This window comes from Chelonia mydas, chromosome 8, assembly GCF_015237465.2.
Source record: "Chelonia mydas isolate rCheMyd1 chromosome 8, rCheMyd1.pri.v2, whole genome shotgun sequence".
Classification (NCBI taxonomy): domain Eukaryota; kingdom Metazoa; phylum Chordata; order Testudines; family Cheloniidae; genus Chelonia; species Chelonia mydas.
In genome coordinates, this window is record NC_057854.1 from 102803389 (window position 1) to 102825565 (window position 22177).

At 44.8% G+C, this 22177-nt stretch overlaps 1 protein-coding gene across 2 annotated transcripts in view; it reads left to right on the forward strand.

Moving 5' to 3' along the window:
- The first annotated feature begins 3162 nt into the window (after window positions 1-3162).
- The window catches only part of ZSWIM5 (zinc finger SWIM-type containing 5), a 149078-nt gene continuing 130063 nt past the window's right edge, over window positions 3163-22177 (forward strand). The window contains exon 1 of one of the 2 annotated variants that reach the window (XM_037906653.2): window positions 3163-3725. In XM_037906653.2, the coding sequence (XP_037762581.2) occupies window positions 3164-3725 (562 nt within the window). In that variant the 5' untranslated portion in view covers window position 3163. Of the gene's footprint in view, window positions 3726-4403; window positions 5602-22177 lie in introns of those variants that run through there. The other variant, XM_043552497.1, reaches the window with a different exon arrangement.

The window sequence follows — 22177 nt, forward strand, 5'->3', positions numbered from 1 at the left end:
CTGCAGATGTTCTCATTCTTCACCTGAAATGTCCAATCCTTTTTAAAATTCTGCTAAGCGCTTGGCCTCAGTGGTATCTTGTGGCAGAGAGTTCCACATGGTAATTGTGCATCATGTAAAACATTTTCTGTAATCCATTCTCAGTTTGCTGCCTTGAAATTTACTCGTTCTCTAAATATTAGAAGGGATGAAGTTGAGTGCCTGATTACTAAGAGTGAATGTGGTAGCTGGCTAGAAGTATTTAAAGGGTGTAAACCCCTGAGAGAGAGAGAGAGAGAGAGGAATTATTTAAATTGGTGCAAGGCAGTACGGCTAGGATTAAATGAATACATTTAAAATATAATTGAGTGCTGGGAGATCTGTTAGGTTATTGAGCAGTCTTTCAAGGTAACTGGTGGAGCATCATCACTAAACGTTAGACAGGACAAAGCACTGGAGCATGGACCCCTGGGAAGAATCCTGCATTGGAGGATCTAAGAGGTTCCTTTTCTAGAGCTTGATTCTCTTTTTACACTGGTTTTACACCAGTTTCACTATATTGACTTGAGTGGCATTATTCCCAATTTACAATAATAGTGTAAGTGAAAGAAAAATCAGAATCCTAACTTCAGGGTGATCCAAATTGTAGTAGAGAGAAAAGACCTCAGTATATATCCCCAGTTAAAAAGCAAAACAAAACATGATTCACCATCATAGTTAGCATTTACTGGCCATGTCAGCAGAGAGGCCAAAGCCTGAGCGGGCCATGGAAGCTGAATTTCCTCTTGCTCTAGGGATGCTCTGCTGTGGTCAGGGGTGAAGCAGTTTTACTACTGGCTTTTACAAAAAACTGATTTCTGTCTAGGGCCAAATTCTGCTTTAGGTCAAGTAGCTCTCTAGACTTCAGTGGAGTTACTCTCTGCGTCAATGGGAGCAGGACTGGGTCTAGCTCTATAGGAGCTAAGCTAAATGCAACCCACTCAGAATAAGTCTCCCAGGGGCTCAGCCATCTCAAGAGCTGAGCCTCCTTAATCCCCAGTGGGGGTTTCATGGGGAATCAACCCGACTCTAACCCAAATTCTGCACCTTCCTCAACTTCTGCCTGAGAGAAGCTGGGTTCCTGGGCTGGACTGGGGAGCTCAGCATATTCTCAACGCTCACTCCCTCCTCTGCAACATGCTGTAACTTGTGACACCCCTATAAGGCCAGCTGGAGGTTCTTTCTGTCCCTCTTGGGCCCTGTTCCTTAATGCAACTGGTCTTGAAGGTCCAGGCAGGCTCTCCACCTGCTTATAGCCTTGGCTGTCACTGCCCCTCGAACAGGGGATGGGACAGGGCGCTGGTGCTAAAGGCTCCTTGTCAGCTGGACTCCACCTGTGGCTCTTGTAGCCCACTGGGAAAAGAAATTGGCGGGGGGGGGGGTCAGGCTCCCTCCCCGGAATGGGGGTGTGGGGAAGCGCTGAGGGCAGGGTTCCATCTAAAGGCAGCTGAGGTGGAGTCTGAGCCCAGATGGGGAGGCAGGCGCTGAGGGTCGAGGCCTGGGGTCGGGGAGCAGTAAGGCTGAACAGTACACTCTGTGCGGGGGCCACATATAGGTCCCTAAATCTGTGGCCTGATTCAGGATTTTAGGCAGCCACACTTGCAAACTTTGGCCCTTAGCTTACAAGCTGGGCCACGGCCTCAAAGCAGCTCCAATGGATGTCCAGCCACATACTCATTCCCTGTCGCCCCTTCACCCGTGTCCACTGACCAGCCTCGTCCGGGGGGGTGGGGAGGGATCTGACTCTGCTAGCTGGACAGGGGTTTGCAAAGGCAGCCTAGACGTCTCGGCTGGGAGATGAAGGTAGCCAAATGGAGACGAGAAATGTGGGAGGGTAAATAATCTTTGGAACAACTCCCCTAGGAGTGTGGTGGATACGCCACCACTTAAAATCAATGGGGCTACGCAGGGAAGTACACGTTAAGCATGTGTTCGCAGGATCAGGGCCTAGGTGTGTGTGCATACACGCTATGTGCAGATCTGTGCCCAGAGGCTTGGCCATAGGCATGTAAGAAATACAACCGAATGGTAATGAAACAACAGACTATTGATAAAGACCTGAAGTTAGGTGAGCCGGGGACACCCGCAAACTATGAAGCAAATCAGCCCGTGGGTGGGGTGCAGGGAGGGGGACTGATTTATTGTGGGGGCTGAGGAGGATTTGGCTCTGGAGGGAGTGAAGAGACCCTCCCTTTCCTTTTGAAGCTATTTCCCTGTATTATCCTGTGGCACTGTCTCCTGGGGGTAAGTTTGTTGCTCTGCACGTAGAACAGATTAATACATCCCAGGGGTTTAATAGCGAATTAATTTCCCACAGTACCACAATATACTACATTACCCCCCATGAGCTGCTAGTGGGGGGGTCTTATGCCCCACTCCCAGTCATGGGTCTCCCCTTCCCCCCAGGACCTCCCCCTGCCTCCTCTCCTGTTTTCAGTCCCCCTTCCCTACCCCTTTTCTTCCCACTCCCCTGCCCCCCTTCTGCCCCAGGGTCTCCCCCTATGGGTCTCTCCCTGCATTCTCTCCCCTTTCAGGCCCCCTTCCCCAGCCTCCCCACTCCCCTCTGATCCCCTGGGTCTCGCCTGCGCCCCCGAGGGTCCCCCCGCCTCCTCTCCCCCTTTGGCTCCCCTTTTCCCCTGTCCCCCTCAGGAATTGGACCTTCCCCCCCGCCTCACCCTGGTCTCCCCTGCCCCCCCGATCCCCACCTCAGGAATCGGATCCCCCCCAGTCCCCCCAATCCCCTGCCCCCCTCTGATCCCCTGGGTCTCGCCTGCCCCCCGGTCCCCACCTCAGGAATCGGATCCCGCCCAGTCCCCCCACTCCCCTGCCCCCCTCTGATCCCCTAGGTCTCGCCTGCCTGCCCCCGGGTCCCCCCCTGCCTCCTCTCCCCCTTCAGCTCCCCTTTCCCCACCGCCCCCCTCAGGAATCGGATCCCCCCCTCGGTCCCCCCCGATCCCCTGGGTCCCGCCTGCCCCCCCGTCCCCCCCTCAGGAATCGGATCCCCCCCTCGGTCCCCCCAGCTCCCCGCCGCCGCCGCCGCGCCCCCCCGCCCGGGGGTCCCCCGCCGCCCGGCCCGCCCCAGTCTCCTCCCCCGGCCCGCTCCCGCCCGCCTCTCCTCCCTCTGCCGGCTCAGTCGGTCGCAGCCATGGCGGAGGGAGGCGAGGGCGACGGGCTGCTCCGGCCGCCGCTCCCCGCCGGGGCGCCGGGGCCCAAGCGCCTGTGCTCGCGGGCCGGGCCGGCGGCGGCGGCGGGGGTCGGGGCGGCGCCGCCCCGCCTGGGGGGCCCGGGGGCCGGCGGCGGGGAGCCGGGCGGCGGCGGCGGGGCGCTGGCCGGCGGGGGCCCGGCCCTGGCGGGGCCGCGGGGCGGCGGGGGCCCGGGGGCGGCGGCGCTGCTGCTGCAGCCCGAGTCGCTGCTGGACGCGGCGGCCAAGCGGGTGGCGGCCAGCTGGGCCTTCGAGCGGGTGGAGGGCCGCTTCCAGCGCATCCCCGAGCCCGTGCAGCGCCGCATCGTCTACTGGAGCTTCCCCCGCAGCGAGCGCCAGATCTGCATGTACTCCAGCTTCCAGCCCGGCCCGGGGGGCGCCGCGCCCGGCCCCGACGACAGCCCCGCGCCCGCCGCCGCCGCCGCCCCGCCCGCCGACGGGCTGCCCTTCCGCCGCGGCGCCCGCCTGCTCGACACCGGCGCCGTGGACAACGTGCTGCAAGTGGGTGAGTGCCCGGCCCGGCCCGGCTGCCCCCTGCGGAGCCTGCCCCCGGGCCTCCCCTCGCCTCGTCTCCCCTGCCTTCCCCCTGCTCTCCTTCCCCCCTCGTCTCCCCTGCCCTTCCCCCTGCTCTCCTTCCCCCCTCGTCTCCCCTGCCCTTCCCCTCTCCCTGCTTCCCCCTGCTCTCCTTCCCCCCTCGTCTCCCCTGCCTTCCCCTCTCCCTGCTTCCCTCAGCTCTCCTCCCCCCTTGTCTCCCCTGCCCTTCCCCTCTCCCTGCTTCCCTCAGCTCTCCTCCCCCCTTGTCTCCCCTGCCCTGCCCTGCCCTTCCCTTCCCCTCTCCCTGCTTCCCTCCTTCCCCCCTGCCCTTCCCCTCTCCCTGCTTCCCTCAGCTCTCCTCCCCCCTTGTCTCTCCTGCCCTTCCCCTCTCCCTGCTTCCCTCAGCTCTCCTGCCTTCCTCTCCTTCCCTTCCCCTCTCCCTGCTTCCCTCCTTCCCCCCTGCCCTTCCCCTCTCCCTGTTTCCCTCAGCTCTCCTGCCTTCCCCTCCTTCCCCCTCCCTGCTTCCCTCAGCTCTCCTGCCTTCCTCTCCTTCTCCCCTGCCCTTCCCCCCACCCCGCTTCCCTCAGCTCTCCTGCCTTCCCCTCCTTCCCCCTGCTTTCCCCCTCTCCCTGCTTCCCTCAGCTCTCCTGCCTTCCCCCTCCTTCCCCCTCCCTGCTTCCCTCAGCTCTCCTGCCTTCCCCCTGCCCTCCCCCGCCTTCCCCCTCCCTGCTTCCCTCAGCTCTCCTGCCTTCCCCCTGCTTCCCTCAGCTCTCCTGCCTTCCCCCTGCTTCTCCCCTGCCCTTCCCCTCTCCCTGCTTCCCTCAGCTCTCCTGCCTTCCTCTCCTTCTCCCCTGCTCTTCCCTCTCCCTGCTTCCCTCAGCTCTCCTGCCTTCCTCTCCTTCTCCCTTGCCCTTCCCCCTCCCCGCTTCCCTCAGCTCTCCTGCCTTCCCCCTCTCCCTGTTTCCCTCAGCTTTCCTCCCCACTCGTCTCCCCTGCCTTCCCCCTCTCCCTGCTTCCCTCAGCTCCCCTGCCCTCCTCCTCTTTCTCCCTGCCCTTCTCCTCTTCCTGCTTCCTTCAGCTTTCCTCCCCCCTCATCTCCCCTGCCCTCCTCCCCTTCCCCCCATCCCTTTCCCTCTCCCGGCTCCCCCCCAGCTTTCCTCCCCCCTTGTCTCCCCTGCCCTCCTCCCCTTCCCCCCATTCCTTCCTCCTTCTCTTCTTCCTTTCCCTCATCCCTTCCCTCCCCCTGCTCCCCCCAGCTTTCCTCCCCCCTCTTCTCCCCTGTCCTCCTCTCCTTCTCCCCATCCCTTCCTCCTCCTCTCCCTCCTTCACCCCATCCCTTCCCCTCTCCCTGCTTCCCCTTTCTACCCCCAGCTTGTGATCGCTAACCCCATTATTGTTATAGGGGATCTGGCTCCCCTGAAGTTTTTTTTTTGCAAATATTTCAGCCTTTTGTCTGGCAGATTTCTTGTTTGACAGTAAAATCTCCCCCTTCCCCCTCCGCTGCCCTGGGTCTTCCCTGCACGCAATAATCCCATTGGATCCTTCCCAGCCTGTTTTTGAAATGGGGAGGGCTAATTGCTTTCCCATCTCCCCTTGCATATGACTTGGGAATGGGGTGTGTGAGCTTGTCAAAGATTACAGCTGCCTGAATCTGGATTCAATCGATTCCTTTGAAAATTGGAAAACAGAGTGACTCCCAAACCGAATGTCTTTTCCAGGCAGCACCTCCCTTGAAATGTACCTTACCCCCACCACAACACCTCAGTGCTAGCTGTGTATCCAAGGGCTGGACTGACAATAATAACTGCAGATGAAAAATGAGAAACCTACACACAGCCCTGGTGAAGGTGGGGTACTTCTGTTTGCACCAATACCTGGTCACGTTCGGTTTATAAATACCCTGTGTTTCACTAAATTCTCTTCATTATTTTGCCTTTTGTGTGTGTGTGTGTGCGCGTTTTTCACTTTTTCTTGAAAAAGGAGAGAAGATTTTCGACTCCTCTTCCCCCTTCCAAGTCTTGTTAATCTCATTAAATCTATAAATACAGCGAATCGGATTCATTCCATGGGTTGGGAGGCAGAAAATAAAATGAATTGTTTGGTGCTGACAAGTTGGGTGGACAATTAGGAATCTATAGAGTATTGTGTGTAGGGTGTGTATGAGATTTGGAGGGTGTATAGAAGAGAATTTTTTACAATCAGTGACAAACGGAACATGGAAAAATTTGCCATTGTTTTTCATTCTGTTAGTAGAAGGCTTTTTTAATTAAGGGGTTTGTGAGGGGACTTGTAGTGAATTGGAAATGTATTTGCCCCATCAGAAATCTGCTTGGACACGTGTAGGTACTTAAAGAGAAGCAAATTGTAGTGTTTTACATTAAATAATTTGCTTCTGATTATTATTGAAAGTGATTGGAATGAGCGTTCCCATTAAAACAGGATTTTGCTGCCATTTGGTTTGCTAATGTAAATTAGTCTGGAATGGAGAGAAAGTTTGGGTTTTAGGAATGATTAGTCCTGCAGAGTTTATTTTTGAGTATTGTGTTCTCTGAATGGAAAGGGGGCTGTATAAATAATTACATTGCAGAACAGTTTACATTCAAAAGAGCTTGATCAAAACATTTTCCTGTTCTGACAGAAAATTTTTATTTTACCTTCTAAGCTATTTAGTTAAAAAAAAAAAAGAACAGAAGATAATGTTTTTAAAGACTATTTGATTATACCTTTTTTTGTCAATACATGTTTTCTGCAGGCTGCTTTGAGATGGTTAGCTTGCTTAAAATAATTTGAAACTGCAAGGCAAACGTATTTTATAGGGAAGGAAGTGGTTCAGAAGGATCTTAAAATTAGAAAAATGATTTAGTATGGGAAATGTTTTATTAAACTGCCTATGGATCAAATCAATAGCAGATGTGGGAATAGATTACTTAGGTATATGAGATATGAGGGCTTGAAAATCAGGACTGATTTTGTATGATTTTTTTTTTAAGGATGATTTTTCACTCATACCAGTTTGGAAGTAGGTATGGGGAGTTAATGTAAATTATGTAAATGATTACTGTGAACTGTGGGGTGAGTATCTGGGAGACAAAACAGTATGATGGCACTGAAAAAGCGATTTGAATTTTGCAAGTCAAAGTTCCCAGTCCTCTTTAGATTTCCCCTTATCTGTTGTACCAGTGGTTGAAGCCTATAAGAAGATAGGGATGCTTCTGTCTCTACCATTTCATATCCCTTGATGAGATGAGATTAGAGATCCCAACCACTAGTTTCTGAATCCTAAATTTTTAGGTCAGATTCTGTGTTTTGGAATATTTGCTGCATAATTGGGCATGATTAAAAAAAAAAAAAAGACTATTATTGTAGGATGGGAACAAGAAGGTTTTTTTTTGTTTTTGTGGAAGCACGTACCATGCACACAGAGGGTAACTTTTCTTCAAATGGAAATGAGGAGATGGTGTGGAATTTAACAATTTCACTGCTTTTTCTTTTTGTCTAAAAGTTTGCCAATTCTAGATAAAATTATAACAGGCTCGCACTTTGATGGGATGAAAGACTGCTAGTTTAGAGGGGCTGGAATAGTTCCACAATAACAATCCTTTACAGAGCTGAGCCAAAAGAAGATTTAAATAAAACAAAATGCTTTGAAAGGCTGTGTGTTTGTCATACAGATGGTAGGCATAGCGAAAAAACAAAACAGAATGTTTTCTGCTAACTTTCCACGTCAATTCTGATAATGCTACTTAAAGTTGTGGTGACCTGACCCACACAGATGTAATGGGTTGTGAGTCCCATTAAGATCGGAATTATGATGCTGGCTTGTATGGGCACCATTCTATTTAAAGAACTTGGTTTTCTTGATTCTTACCAGTATTAAATCAGAATGATTGTTTGCCTCAAATGATCTCTTTCATGGACAGCTATAAATCACATTGTTGTTAATAAAAAACAGATGTTTACATGGTTGAATTTTGGACCTGCCTACTGAGACCTGCCAAAATAGTACGAATGTGCAGTTCCATCTTTTTGTGATTGAAACATGTTTTTGAAATTATAAAAATACAAACAAACTAAATAAACTTTCCCATTTGAAAATTGCAGACTATGTAATGTGGAGAAGATTATAATAATCTGGACAAATGGTTTTGGTCTGCAACCCTTTTGTGCCTGCAAATCTGTCAGGTTTGAGTGATGTGTATGCCACATTATGAATTAATAATTCCTTCATGCTTAGTAAAACTTAAACGAGGCTTAAACCATGATCTCACTGGAGTCATTAAATTGATTTTCTTTTGTAAAGAAAGATCTTGGAAGTTGAACACAAGCATCTTTGTCTTTCTAAAAACTGCTGAATTATTATGTGCACAGATCCCGTCTTTGTGTGTGTGTGTGTGTTGTTGTTGTTTTTTTAGACAAATGACAAAAGCATGCAGGAAAGGAATGCAGAAATGCTGGGCTTAATATAAAGCACTGCATGCTGGGACATCTAAAAGATACAAAACCTTTAACGGTGGAAGTTAATTTTTAACAAGTGCATTCACATAAATATTTATGGGTAAAAGTTTTACACCCTACTCTTTTAGGTTGGTGGAGAGAAAAGACCTTCAGTAGATTTTGATAGCAGACTATTACCCATTGTAACAAATGCATGTTCCTAGTCTGCATTTCCTAATTTAGTATAATATAGTTTGTCCTTGAGTTGTCATGTTTAGTTCTGAGTATGCAAGTATCTGTGGCAATTTTAGGTGAGAGTCTATTTTTTTTATTGCTTTTGTGATTGCAGCAAGGAAAGGCACATTTTATATTGTAACCATAAACACCAAGCTTTGTGTTATTCTCTGCATGATAACATAACATGTGAAAACCTGGATGGCAATGCATTATGTGTACTGCATATTTCTTCTGCAGAGTAGGAACTCTAAGAGATAAGCCTGTGTACAGTACGGTAGTGGTATGCAGTCCAACCATTGGTACATAAGCAGAATTTACTTTTGCTGTTAGTGACAATGAAGCATGGTTTAAAAGTGCATTGAATCTGTAAACATAGAGAGTGAGCAAGTTTTTAGATCTGTTTATAATTTTGAATACCGGGAGTATGCAATCAGGCAGCAGCAGAGGATCCCCCCCCTTCAAAAAAAAAAAAAAAAAAAAAAAAAAAAAGGCAAATACACAACAGTACTGTGTTAAATGGAAACTGCTAAAAAAAGAAGGGGGGGGGGTAAAAGAAAAAAAAAAAGATTTGACAAGGTAAGGAAACTGTTTCTGGGCTTATTTCATTAAATTAAGATGGTTAAAAGCAACATTTTTCTTCTGCATAGTGAAGTTTCAAAGCTGTATGAAGCCAATATTCAGTTGTGAACTTTTGAAAGAACCACCGTAACATTTTGTTCAGAGTTATGAACATTTCAGAGTTACGAACAACCTCCATTCCTGAGCGAGGTTCTGCTGTACTTGAACAAACTCTGATATGGCCAGCCCTTGTCAGCCTGTGGCCAGGCTTGTTGTGCGGTAGGAGCGTATGTTGGTAGAACTACATCGCTCCGGAAGAAACCACTTCAATAATTTTTAATTAAAACTTTTGGGGGAGGGGACATCAGATGTCTGTTTTAATTTAAGCATGAGGATTTTGATAACAATTCAAAAGCCTTTTTGAAGACGAAAACAATAGTAAAATACCTCATTTTTAACTTTACTGAAACCAGTTTTTAAAATTTCTTCTAGATTCAAAAGGAAAATAAGCATTTGGATTCTGCCACACTTAACGTCTGAGTTAAGCCTAAAGTTTATGTACAATGATTTTTCTTTTTAAAATGTAAACTTCACAGATGTACTGCTGTTCAAAGGTCTAAATATTCTGTGTGGAGTCATTTTTACTGTGTTTACTTTATGCCTAAATATGATCAAGTATTTGCTTTAAGCATCAGTCATTCTCCTCCTGGAAGCAGGTTTGGGATTGGCAGTTATGTGGGTGTGATAGAAAGCAGAATGAAGAGCATTTCTTAAAAGATATTACCTCACTCACCTCATCTCCCTAATATTCTGGGACTAACATGGCCACAACAACACTGCAAACGGAGTTTAAGGAATTTTCTCAGCTCAAAATCTTCTGTATTATATTAGAATGACACTGATTAAAGCAGATTAGTTTTTTTTCTTCTAGGGAATCTTTATTTTTGTTTTGTAATAGTTGTTTCACAAAGTGCTCCTAACTTATTAATTAAACATAATTTTTTATTTTTACAGTTGGATTAGTTTATCCTAACCACGTCCTATTAAAGTAACCCTTGTGGTCCACTTTTATGAGGCATGAGGCAAGTGGGGGCAGCCATGATGGAAGCAGTTACACATTTTTAATACATACCCTCCTCTTTCCATGTCTAATAATTAGTTCTGAACATTTAAAATGAAATAATCAAGGTACATTAAACTTTGCACCGCCCCGTAATAAAGAGAACAGATTAGATATTTCCCCAGCATGTTTTTGAGTATATTATATAACTTTGTATCTGTGACGCTAAAACCAGAGGGAGCATGATTGTTGATAGGAGAAAGAAGGCAAGTTCAACTTTGAAAACTGGAATTTTACTTCAGCAGCTTTATTGACTTTTGAGTCCTTTTCAGATATATGAACAGATTTTTCTCAAGTAGGGTGAGATTTTTGGCTTAGAGTCAATTACTTGCTGGAAAGGTGGTACTAGTAGGAAGGGGTTAGGAAGACCTTGGAAAATAAAGCACAATAACTTAAATATTTGGGCCTTGGCTTTAGAATCTGAGTGGTGCTGCTTTAGAGAGAACTGAATTACATAGAACAGGTTCTAGTTCTGTAATCTAAAGAATGTGATTTCTGGTTTGAGTAGCCAATAAGGTTTTGTATTTTAACTTGGATAATGTATTTTTTTAATGCTTAGAACAGGTGAGACAGGAGCATTTTCCATTTGCAAAGTGCAGTTTGTTTACAATAGTCTTTTATTTTGGTCACATAAGAGATCATTTAGGAAATATTTAACTAATCTAAAATTCCAGTAAAAGAAGGCATAGGGCCCTGTTTGTTGTATATTCTGGAGCTTTGTAGGAGGCAATGTATTTTGCTATTATTTAAGATTTTGATGAGAGAGATCCTTCATTCATCACTTTTAACCCAAGTTAGAATTTTACAAAAACTTTAAAAAAAATAAAGTTAAATTTAATATTTTGATAAGTGGCATAACTTTGTAAGGTAAGGTTGTACTTTTAATTAGGCAACTTTGTGCTCTGAATTAGCCCTTCATATGTATGCGATTCTCATTTTCTCTGGAGACTCTAGTGGAGATTTTTTTATGTATTGGAGTAAAAGGTATATTGGGTTCATATGTATTTAAAATAAAACCTATAAGCCTAAGTCTGTAATTTTGGAGAGAAATGTGAGGATAGGAGAAAGACAGCGGGTTTGTTGAGCTTGTTTAATTAACGTATTTCTTTCTTTCCCCATCCCAGTAGTAGGAAGCCTGTCACACTGGGGCCTTAATTAGATTCTCACTTTAGTTAGCAGCAAAAAAGAAAATGAATTGCATAGTTAATATGTTGTGTTATGCTTAATTTTAGGGATTTTGCTTCTAGGTGTCATTTACAGCTCTATGTTTAGCTGGAATGCAATTTTCCCCTCATCTGCCCACTTCATGTAAGATTAGAATAGCTGGTATTTTGAAGGAGATGGATAGTGATTTAAGAAGGAACAGTACTTCATGTGTGTTTTTTGACCAGCCTTGTCACAAGGTGGCCATGATTAGAAATGATAATCAAGAGACAGAGATTTTGTTGTAGTGCAGCAGTGAGCATGTTACTAAATACTGAAGCACTGGACTGAACGGGTGGTTTTCGTCTGGAAACCTATATGAAGTTGCTGATCTTTTTCCTATGGGGGTAGGGCTCAGATTTCTGTGCATCTGACTCCTCTCTGAGTAATGGAAAGAAGTCATGGTATTCTGAACTTACCTAAGAGTTTCTGTAGAATAGAATATATTTTTCTCTCGTTGGCTTCATATGATGCTTGATCCTTCACCACTGAATGTAATGGAATTTTTTCCATTGACTTGAATTGGAGCAGGGTCAAGCCTGTGTTCCCCTGGTATTCAGAGTGAAGCCTCACTGTTTCCTCAGTAGTGACAGGGCTTGGAAAATGTACCTGATGCCTACTAGCTACAATACTGAGTCTAATAAGGAAGATTCTCTTGTTAGGTGGAGGGAGAACCAGTGAGATCTGTTGGGAAGGTGCTGGGATTCCTACCAGGGTGCGGTCTGTGGACCCTGCTTTAGGGGCTTGCCTTGTGTAATTCTCTAGGTACTAGATGATAAATTTGAAGCTGGGCATGCTTCTGCTTCCACACCCTGTCCCCAGAGTACTGGAATGAACACATCCTTTCTTGCCCCTATTTTGAGTCCCCCTGGACTGAGTGGTGGAAGCGTATAGTAGTTTTCCTTGATGCCGTAAGGATATACCACTTCTTTGTTCTCCTCACAATCATCTAGTTGTTGCAATGGAGAGAGGCAACCTGTATCTGTCCTGCCCTACTCCTTGCCTTTTTTTTCAGGGTGGTTCTCCATGAATAACTAACATCTGCCTGTTCTGTTTCCTAGCTTTCTCAAACATCAACATCAGTAGAAAGTGATCTGTTTCCTGTCAGATTCACAGCTGTCTCCTACAGGGTTTTGAATAGAAGGTATGAAAGTGACCAATCTTGTTAGTTGCACTGTGCTGATATTTGGGAAAATTATGGGCAGGCACAGAGGCATTCAAACGACCTGTCTGCAGATTCAGAAAAACAGCACTGAATCAATTCACATACACAATCTTGTCTTCACAGCCCTAAGGGTTAGAAATATAGGCCCTGATCCTGTGACTTGTTGCATACACATAATAAATTTCAGGAGTGGGGCCATAATCTCCTTTTTAAAAAAAACCCAAAACAACCGCGTAAATTCTGCAGGAACTGATGGCTTAGCGCTCCCCCCGCACTACGTTCACCAGAGGCGAAAAGTAAAGAGGATTTTTTTCTTGAGCCCAATAATGCTCCAAGAGCAAGTTTTTATTTTTCATCATTTTTTTTTTAATCCCAAAGTTTAAATATAAATCCAATGTAAATGACATTTGGTTGACTTCTACTGTGCACGTGATCTATTAACTATTGAGGATACCTGAGGGAGGTCAGATTTGCCCCCCCCCCCTTTACAATTTACTAATGTTTCATTTTAAAGTTATTCATTTTTGTCTTAACTTGTAAGCTTAGGAGTTAAAACAGGATTTTGGTTTGCTCTTATTAAAGTGGTTGAATTAATTTGCTGCTTTCATAAAATCTTGAGCTATTACTTGTAGTTTTCAAAGACTTTCTTGTAACTTCTATAGCGCATGTGCATATTGCATATTTTTGATTTTCTTGAATCGTTATGAAAAGTCAGGTTTTAGAAAAGAGCACTTGAAAATGCTAAATACTGGATTTGTTAACAGAGTAAGTTCTTAATGCTGTGATACTAGTCCACCTTTAGATGATACCTCTTCTCCTTGATTTGAAGGGGAAATATTCCCTTATGCAGTCAAGATTCAAAGACTTCTGAACCTTCACTAGTACATGATTACCCAGCTAATCACTGTTCAGAACAACACAACCTCAGTCTCTTGTTGACATGCCATATCTCCAGTTGCCTTGCTCCTTTAACACACATGCTGTGTAATCAGCAGCTCAGTTACTCAGTGCAATTAGTTATTCACTGTTAAGTCCTTACTCATTTACTCATGCTCAGTTATTCATTTTATCTGTGCCTCCAGTGTGTGTCACCGGATAGCCCCAAAATGAAAGTGGGCCACTCTTAAATTCTCATAATGGTGTGGGATTTATACAGCTTCTTATTATAACTTGTACAGTCCCTATTGTGCAGTAGGTGCACAATGAACTGCTGGTACACTTTATTTAAAGCCTAAATGTTGATGATTAGTGAGAGTATCCATCCTTATTTGCATTTCTAAGGTGACAATCACTTTAGTAGCCTCGTGCCATTGTGTGATTTTAACAATACAAGTCCCCCGATAAAGACAAATGTTGCATCAAATGGAATTGCATCATACAAAACAATAGATTCTTTAAATAAAACTCCCTTTGACAAATTACAGCTGTTTAAATACAGGAGCTACAAAAATAATTTGTAGGTTAAGAAAAAACACAAGACTTTTTCATCTACTGGTTTTTTCCCCCTTTGGCAAAGCCAATTTTATTTATTTCACTAACAATTAATTGATCCTAGAGGATCTGAAATCTCTCTGAGGAAAGATTGGAACTATCTTACAAATGCTTTTTTGTTGTTGTCTTTTTCATCCTTTTTTCAAATGAGTGGGCGTTATTGTTTCTAATATGCTAAAATCTGTTTGCTAGCATTTTCCTTGCATTTCTCAACGTAAACTAGAAATCAAAGCTAAATAGATTGCATGGATTTGTACCTCTGCTACAGGTTTTTCCCCTCATTGAAGTCTGAGCAGCTGTCTTAATCCACATGCAGCTGATGACATCCACAGATCAGTTTTCTGCGATTAAAGGGAGAAATAATACCCCAGTGTGCTGAATGGGGGGAACCGGGGATAGGAGCTGCAAGTGAGTGCTTTATTACGCCTAGATTCTTGCGTGGCTAAATAAGTAAGCAGTAGAATCGGGAATCACCATGTATGAACTGACTGGCTGCTTGTACACTTGTGTTCAAATCTTAATTTCTCTCTAAATGTTTTACATGAGATGTCCTTTGTCACTGGGTGGAAAGCTCTTCTGCCAGTGAGATTCTCAGTCGTACCTTTTCCAGAGTGGTTGCTCCCGGCTTCACGCAGGCGGGACGCTGTGGAGGTCCAACCCTTTTATTTTATTTAGCTGGGTTGAAATATGTATAGCTCTCCCAATAGTGCAATAGTGAAATGGCTTGTTCAACATTTCCTGGGTATTTTTTCAGTGTACCTGGGTAACATCCAGATGCGAAGCAATGGGGGGAAAAAAATCCCCACGTCTCATAGTTGTGGTACCATTATATTTGCATGCTATTGCTTTGGCTGTTGTGGGTTCAATAACATAAAACGATATCTGACCTTTTACTTACAAATAATAGGTTAAACAATTTTTAAAGGCAGTGTTGCAGTCAAAGGAGCTGTTTCACGTGGTTAATAGGCTGTGAAACTGTTCAATGGACTTTGGTTTCAGAGACAATATCCGTTTAAATTAATCTTTGTCAGATACGTGCCACCGCAGACCATTCAAATTCCATTCACTTTGCTGATCTCATAACAAAAAAGCACCTTACGCTCGTTCTTTTATCATAAAATTAGCCTTTGTGTGTGTGTCCTGGTAACTGGGGTGGCATTAAATCTTGTTGAAAAGGCTCTGTTATAGGAGGATTCAGTTTCTATTAACAAGGCAGACTTTTTCTCTGAGCATTTTTTTTTAAAGTGCTGAAGATGGATTAAAAAGAATGCAAACAGATGGACAGATTTGGTTGTTGTTGTTGGCAACCACCTAAGCAGCCATTTTGAGCAATGCTGATTCAGGGGTACAGACAGTGCAGTGATGAGCGTTGTATAAATACCCTAGGTAGATTTTTCTCCCCCTAGTAACTGAAGCCACAGTTAATTATAAAGAATTGAGGAGCTTATTGCTTCTAGAGAAGTATTCTTTTGAGTGCAATAGACAACCAAGGAGCAGCTGAATATCTCCTCAACTTTCCTAACTCACACCACATATGTGGGTGGCTTGACTTTTTCCAGATGTATAACTCAGATGTGTGGAAGGGAAATATCTTGAACTTGATTTGGCATAACAGTTTTATTAAATTGCTTTAATCCCTTCTGTATCATGACAAAGCAGGTACAGTAAAACCTGTCTTAGTGTCCACCTCTGAAGAGAGACTACCTGTCATCTGTGACCACCAGCCATATTTTCTTACTCCCTTCAGAGCTGGGCGCCCAGCCAGCAGCTGCTGCTCTCCGCTCTGCCTTCAGAGCAGGGGGGCCGGAGAGTGACAGCTGCTGGCTAGGCACCCAAATAGGAAGGCAGCGCCGTTGCCAGCAGCAGTAGAGAAGTAAAGGTGGCACAATATGGCATTGCCACCCTTACTTCTCCTCCGCTGTTGGCTGCGGCAACACTGCCTTCATAGCTGGGCGCTCGGCCAGCAGCCGCTGCTCTCCGGCCTCCCAGCTCTGAAGGCAGCAAACCTTTGAAGAGAGACCACCTCTTACAAGCCAACTCTTTTGCTAACTCCCATGAGTGGTTGCTTTTGGCAGGTTTTATTGTATTACTTGGTCCTTCAAGTATAAATGGGGACAGCTTTCCTTCTTTTTTTTTTTTTCCATCTTAAGTGTTTAATTTTGAGGGACATGGTGGCCTTTGGTGGGTATATTCTGGGGTTGGCAGGAGACGTACTGTGACCTAAATGGCTTTGATTACTCATCGTCTAATATAACGGAGAAGAATGGTTGCAAAAGAGTGGTCTCCCCTGGCATGAATTCCGTTTCTGCCACTGGTAGATCTGTATTATATATGCAGGCCACAGTCTGGTCCTGGACTGAATGATGTAGGAACTGTCTATCAATGTCTGGACAGGCTGATTTTAGGATCAGAATCAGTGGTCTTATTTTTCAGTAGGAAATGTAGTGCTAGAACAATATACTTGCCTTGGGCAGAGAGAACTTTGCAAGGAACGTTGTTCACCGATCCAAACAAATAACCCTCTCCAGGCTGGAGGTGGCGGGCTATTGAGTTTCGGCTAGGGAGTGTCCATGACTTGTTTTGGGGTATTGTGCTGTAGCAATAACCCCGAGTACTAAAGGCCGTGTGGCTTAGTTAGGAACATAGTGCTATAGTGCAGTGCTAGGACAACCTATTCATTACCCTTTATAAAGAGGGCTTGGTTTTGAGTGTGTAATAGATGGGGCTCATCCAGGGAAATAGGAAGCAGTCCATCTCCCTGAAATTCTTGGAGGTGGCGCTCAGCTCCTCTCCACATCAGGTTCTCCATCTCCGATGCGCAGCATGGAGAGGCAGCTTGAATGAGGGAGTTGATCAAGGATTCATTTTCCATACTCCCTTCTGTCTTCAGATTTGGACCAACGGTTTGGGATTTTCAAAGTGGGAAGTAGCCGTGATTGTGTCTGTCCCAGGGTGGCTGTCAGGCCAGTCTTACTAATAGCTAAATGTGATTTTTATATTTGTGCTGCCAGTTCTCAGCAGGGGGCTCTGGGCCAATGCTCTTGTGTTAAATTTCAGCATTTCCTGTGGTTTTGGAAAAAAATATTCCTGCCTATCTTCCAATGAATCTCTTAATTGCAGATGTTTGATGTGAAATCTCAGCTGTTCTAGAGATGAGTACAATTAAGAATTTAATTTGGGATTTAAAACCAGCAAAATAAATATATATATTTGCATCTAATTATACATCGTGGCTGAAAGTTACTGTAAAATAACAGATGTAAGATTTTTTTTTAAAGAAAAGGTTAGGTAAGCATTTTATGTTTTCCTCTTATTTTGTTCCCTGAGGTTACTGGATCCTGAGCTCAGAGTAGTGTTCTAATTTTAATTTTTTTTCTCTGAGAAGTATCTTCCCTTCATTGTGTCTGTCATGAAGTCATCCTGTTTAGGTTGATACATAAATCACTGGCCAACAATATTACATATTTGAAGTTCTTGCCAAAATAGGTAGTCTGGCCTGGAAATTAGAAAATTGTGCCTTAAATTCTTCTCTGAAATTTCATTACATTGAGTTGGAAGGTCATTGAGGTCAGCTGTGATCTCTGAAGACTTTAATCAAGAGAGATTGTAGAGACCGTGCATAGGAACAGGTTAATTGTGTCTGAAGTTACTTGATGCTAGAGATGACCTGTACTTCGCTGCTCAAGTTCATGGTAAGGATGAGTGAGGGTGTTGCGTGTGTGTTGTGTTGGGAGGTTTTGTATTGATTTGTTCAGGCTGCGAATGAGGGGTGTTTGCTGCAGTTGGGGGCTATGTATGATTGGGATTATCATGTGTGGTGTGCTGTGCTGTGTGTTGAGTTATGGCAGGGGCTGCCATGCTGGGCGATTTTGTGAACATTTGTGTGGGTGGTAAAGGAGGAGTGGTTGTATTGATTTGTGTGCGAGAGGGTTGTGCTTGGGGATTTTGTGTTGTGGAATTCGTAAAGTCAAAATGGCGGAAAACTTAAAACTACCTGTTCCCCGAAGGTGGTGCACAGAGCTGTCCCTGGGCTGGAGGTACATAAACCTGTGGAGCTGTCACTCCCACCTTCTCTGGTCACTGCCACATTCCTACCACCCACCGCAGGACCTTTGGACTCCAACCTACGTCTGGTCCTCACGGCCACTAGGAATGAGGGTGGGCTAAGAGTTGTGTTGATTTGTCTGTGGGTCATAGAACCATGGAAATGTAGGGCTGTAAGGGACCTCGAGTGGTCATCTAGGCCAACTCTGGACTGTGGTGGGACCAAGTAAATCTAGACCATCCCTGACAGGTGTTTGTGCAACCTGTTCTTAAAAACCTCTGATGATGGGGATTCCACAACCTCCCTTGGAAGCCTGTTCCAGAGTTTAACTATCCTTATAGTAAGAAATTTTTTTCCTAATATCCAACCTAAATCTCCCTTGCTGCAGTTATGCCCCTTACTTCCTATCCTGCCTTCAAGGGACATGGAGAGCAATTGATCACCGTCCTCGTCACATCTTTGAAGACTGTTATCGGTACCAAACATGCCCAGTGGTTTTCTTTTTAACCTTTCCTCATAGGTCAGGTTTTCTAAACCTTTGATCATTTTTGTTTCCCTCCTCTGGACTCTCTCCCAACTTTTCCACATCTTTCCTGAAGTGCGGTGGCCCCAGAATTGGACACAGTATTTCAGCTGACGGTTCACCAGGGCTGAGTAGAGCAGGACAGTTACCTTCCGTGTCTTACATACGAGACTCCTCTTAATACACCCTAGAATGATATTAGCCTTTTTCACAACTGCATCACAGTGTTGACTTATATTCAGTGTGTGAGCCACTGTAACCCTCAGATCCTTTTCAACAGTACAACCATCTAGCCAGTTATTCCCCATTTGGTAGTAGTCCATTTGAATTTTCCTTCCTAAATGTAGTACTTTGCACTTATCTTTATTGAATTTCTTCTTGTTGAATTCAGACCAATTCCCTAATTTATCAAGGTCCTTTTGCATTCTACTCCTGACCTCCAAAGTCATTCACAGATTTTATAAGCATGTTCTCTACTCTTTTAGTCAAGTCAGTAGTGAAAATATTGAATAGTACCAGACACAGGACCGATCCGATCCTTGCATGAATCCATTAGATATGCCCTCCCAGGTTGACAGCAAACTGCAGTGTTGATAACTACTCTTTGAGTATGGTCTTTCAACCAATTTCATACCCATATTATAATAACTTCATATAGACCACATTTCTGTAGTTTCCTTATGAGAATGTCATGTGGGACTGTGTCCAAAGCCTTACTAGAATCAAGATGTGTCAAATCTACTGCTTCCCCCTCTCCACTAGACCAGTAGCCCTGTAAAAGAAAGAAATTAGGTTGGTTTGGTATGATTTGTTCTTGACAAGTCTATGCTGGGTATTCCTTATAACCCTCTTATCATCTAGATGCTTACAAATGGATTAATCATTTCAGTATCTTTCCAGGTATGAAAGCTAGGCTGACTGGTCTATAATTCCTCGCGTCTCTTTGTTCCTATTTTTAAAGATAGGTATTATGTTTGCCCTTCTCCAGTCCTCTGGCACCTCACCCAACCTCCATGAGTTCTTAAAGACAATAGCTAACGGTTCAGAGATTGCTTCATTAGTTCCTTTAGATACTGTAGGAGAAACCTGACCCTGCTGACCTGAATACATCTAACTTATCTAAATGTTGTTTTACCTGTTCTTTCCCTATTTCGGCTTATGTTTCTTCCCCCTTGTTGTTAATATTAATTGCCTTGAGTATCTGGCCATCATTAACCTTTTAATTGAAGCAAAATTGGGATTAAACGCTCACCCTTCTTGATGTCACCAGTTATTAGCTCTTCTTCCCTGCTAAGTAGAGGACTTACACTTTCCTTCATCTTTCTCTTGCTCCGAATGTATTTAAAGAACTCTTCTTATTGCCTTTTATAGCCCTTTCTAGGTGTAGCTCATTTTGTGCCTTGGCCTTTCTGATTTTGTCCCTACATACTTGTGCTATTCTTTTATATTCATCCTTCGTAATTTGTCCATGTTTCCAGTTTTGGTAGGATTCCGTTTTGATTTTCAGGTAATTAAAGAGCTCCTGATTAGCCTCTTACTATTCTTCCTCTATTTGCTTTGCGCTGGGGTACTTTGCAGTTGTGTCTTTAATATTGTCTCCTTGAGAGACTTCTAGATCTCCTTAGATTTTCTTCCTAGGAGATATTACACTGTTTCTCTCAGTTTGTTTGGCTTTTTTCAAGTCTGTTGTCCTTATTTTGCTGCTCTCTCTCCTTCCTTTCCTTAGAGTCTTTAAATTTATCATTTCATTACCATGTTCCCCCAAATTGCCTTGCACCTTTGGATTTGCTACCAGTTCTCCCTGTTGGTCAGAATCAGGTGTAAAATGGCTGTCCCCTTAGTTACTTCCTCCATTTTCTGAAACCAAAAAGGTGAAGGAACTGAATGGGGGTAGGGTGAAATGTGAGGAAAAGCCAAGTGCCTTCTCTATTCCGTAGTGAGCTGGGATATAACAGACAGCTAGGCTGTATCTTGACATGTCCAAAGGCGCTTGTAGCTTTTGAAGAAATTGAGAAACGATTGGTTGTGCCACATAACTGCGTGTGGTTGAGAACATGGCTGTCTAACACACTGTTAGCTGTCCCCTTTGTTGTACGCTCCTACTCACCTGTTTTAGACTAGGAAAAACACCTGTTTGCGGCCAGGAGCGTCACCAGTGGATGCAGCTGAACAGGATTTAGTTGCAAACATAGCCAAGGACAAAGTGCATGCAGCAGATTTTCAGAAACTGGTGAAAACAGTCTTTTTAGCCCCATCTTCTGAGGCGGCTTGTTTGTAGCTAAACCCCATTCGGCACCAGTTCAGCGGCATCCACTGCTAGGAGTATTTATTTTTTGGAGTGTAGGCAAAGCTGAAAGCGCCTGGAAGAAAACATGGGTAGAAAATGTCAGGACACATTCCTGCTTCCTGCAGCTCGAGGGTCTGAAGTCCATGGAATTTTCCTGTGTGGAGGGCATGCAGGAGTAGCCTCTGAATTTCGAGACGAGCTTTATTGGGAATTGGTGTTAGCAGTGATCCGTCACTTGGAATGTTACAGAACGTCATGTCTTGTCGCCCCCCCAGCCCCATTGTTGGAATAATTCTGAACACTTGTTTCTTGTAGTGCATAACAAGTGTATAGGATGCATTGCATTTAGGCCATGATTCAGCAAAGCACTCGTGCACACCCTTCACATTCACCATGTGGGTAGTCCTGTTGGCTTCAGTGAGGCTATTTCCAGGCACAAGTGCTTTGTTGAACCTGGGACTCGCTCAGGAATGACTTACAGTGGCTCTCGTACCCACAGTATTGAAATGGGCATCCCTTTTAAGGCATGTTATAAAAGCTAAAAGAAAAGGAGGACTTGTGGCACCTTAGAGACTAACATATTTATTTATTTATCTGATGAAGTGAGCTATAGCTCACGAAAGCTTATGCTCAAATAAATTGGTTAGTCTCTAAGGTGCCACAAGTCCTCCTTTTCTTTTTGCGAATACAGACTAACACAGCTGCTACTCTGAAACCTGTCATTATAAAAGTCGTCGTGCTAGCTGTGAGAGAAGAATAGGGCTAATTATGGAAAGCCCAGTGGAAGCTGGGGCACTTTGCTGATGGCTGTGTATTGCTGTACACTCATAGGTACAAAGGGTCATTGAGATCTTTACTTTGGCCCCAATCCTGCCAAGGCTTCCCAACTTGCTTCATTTTACTCATGTGAGCAGTCAGTCCCCTTGAACTCAATGGAATTACTCACATGACTGTATAAGGGCTTGACTACACTTGCAAGTTACAGTGCAATAAAGCAGCCCCGGGCGCACTAGCTCACTCCCCGTCCACACGGGCAAGGCACGTAGAGCGCTCTGACTCCGGCTACAGCGCTGCTGGTACTCCACCTCGGCGAGTGGGATAACGTTTGCTGCGCCCCCGCTGGAGCGCCGCGGCACCAGTGTAAACGAGGTGTTGCATTACTGTGCTCTGATCAACCTCCGGAAACGTCCCATAATCCCCTTAAGTCAAGTGGCCACTCTTGTCATTGTTTTTAAATTGCTGCAGGAATGCGGATATGCCCTTTGAAAGCTCCGTTTCTGACAGCCAGCCTCTTATCTGCTCTGAGACAAAGCAACCATTAGTGTGGAATGCTGTGTGAGAGAGAGAGAGGCGGGTGGGA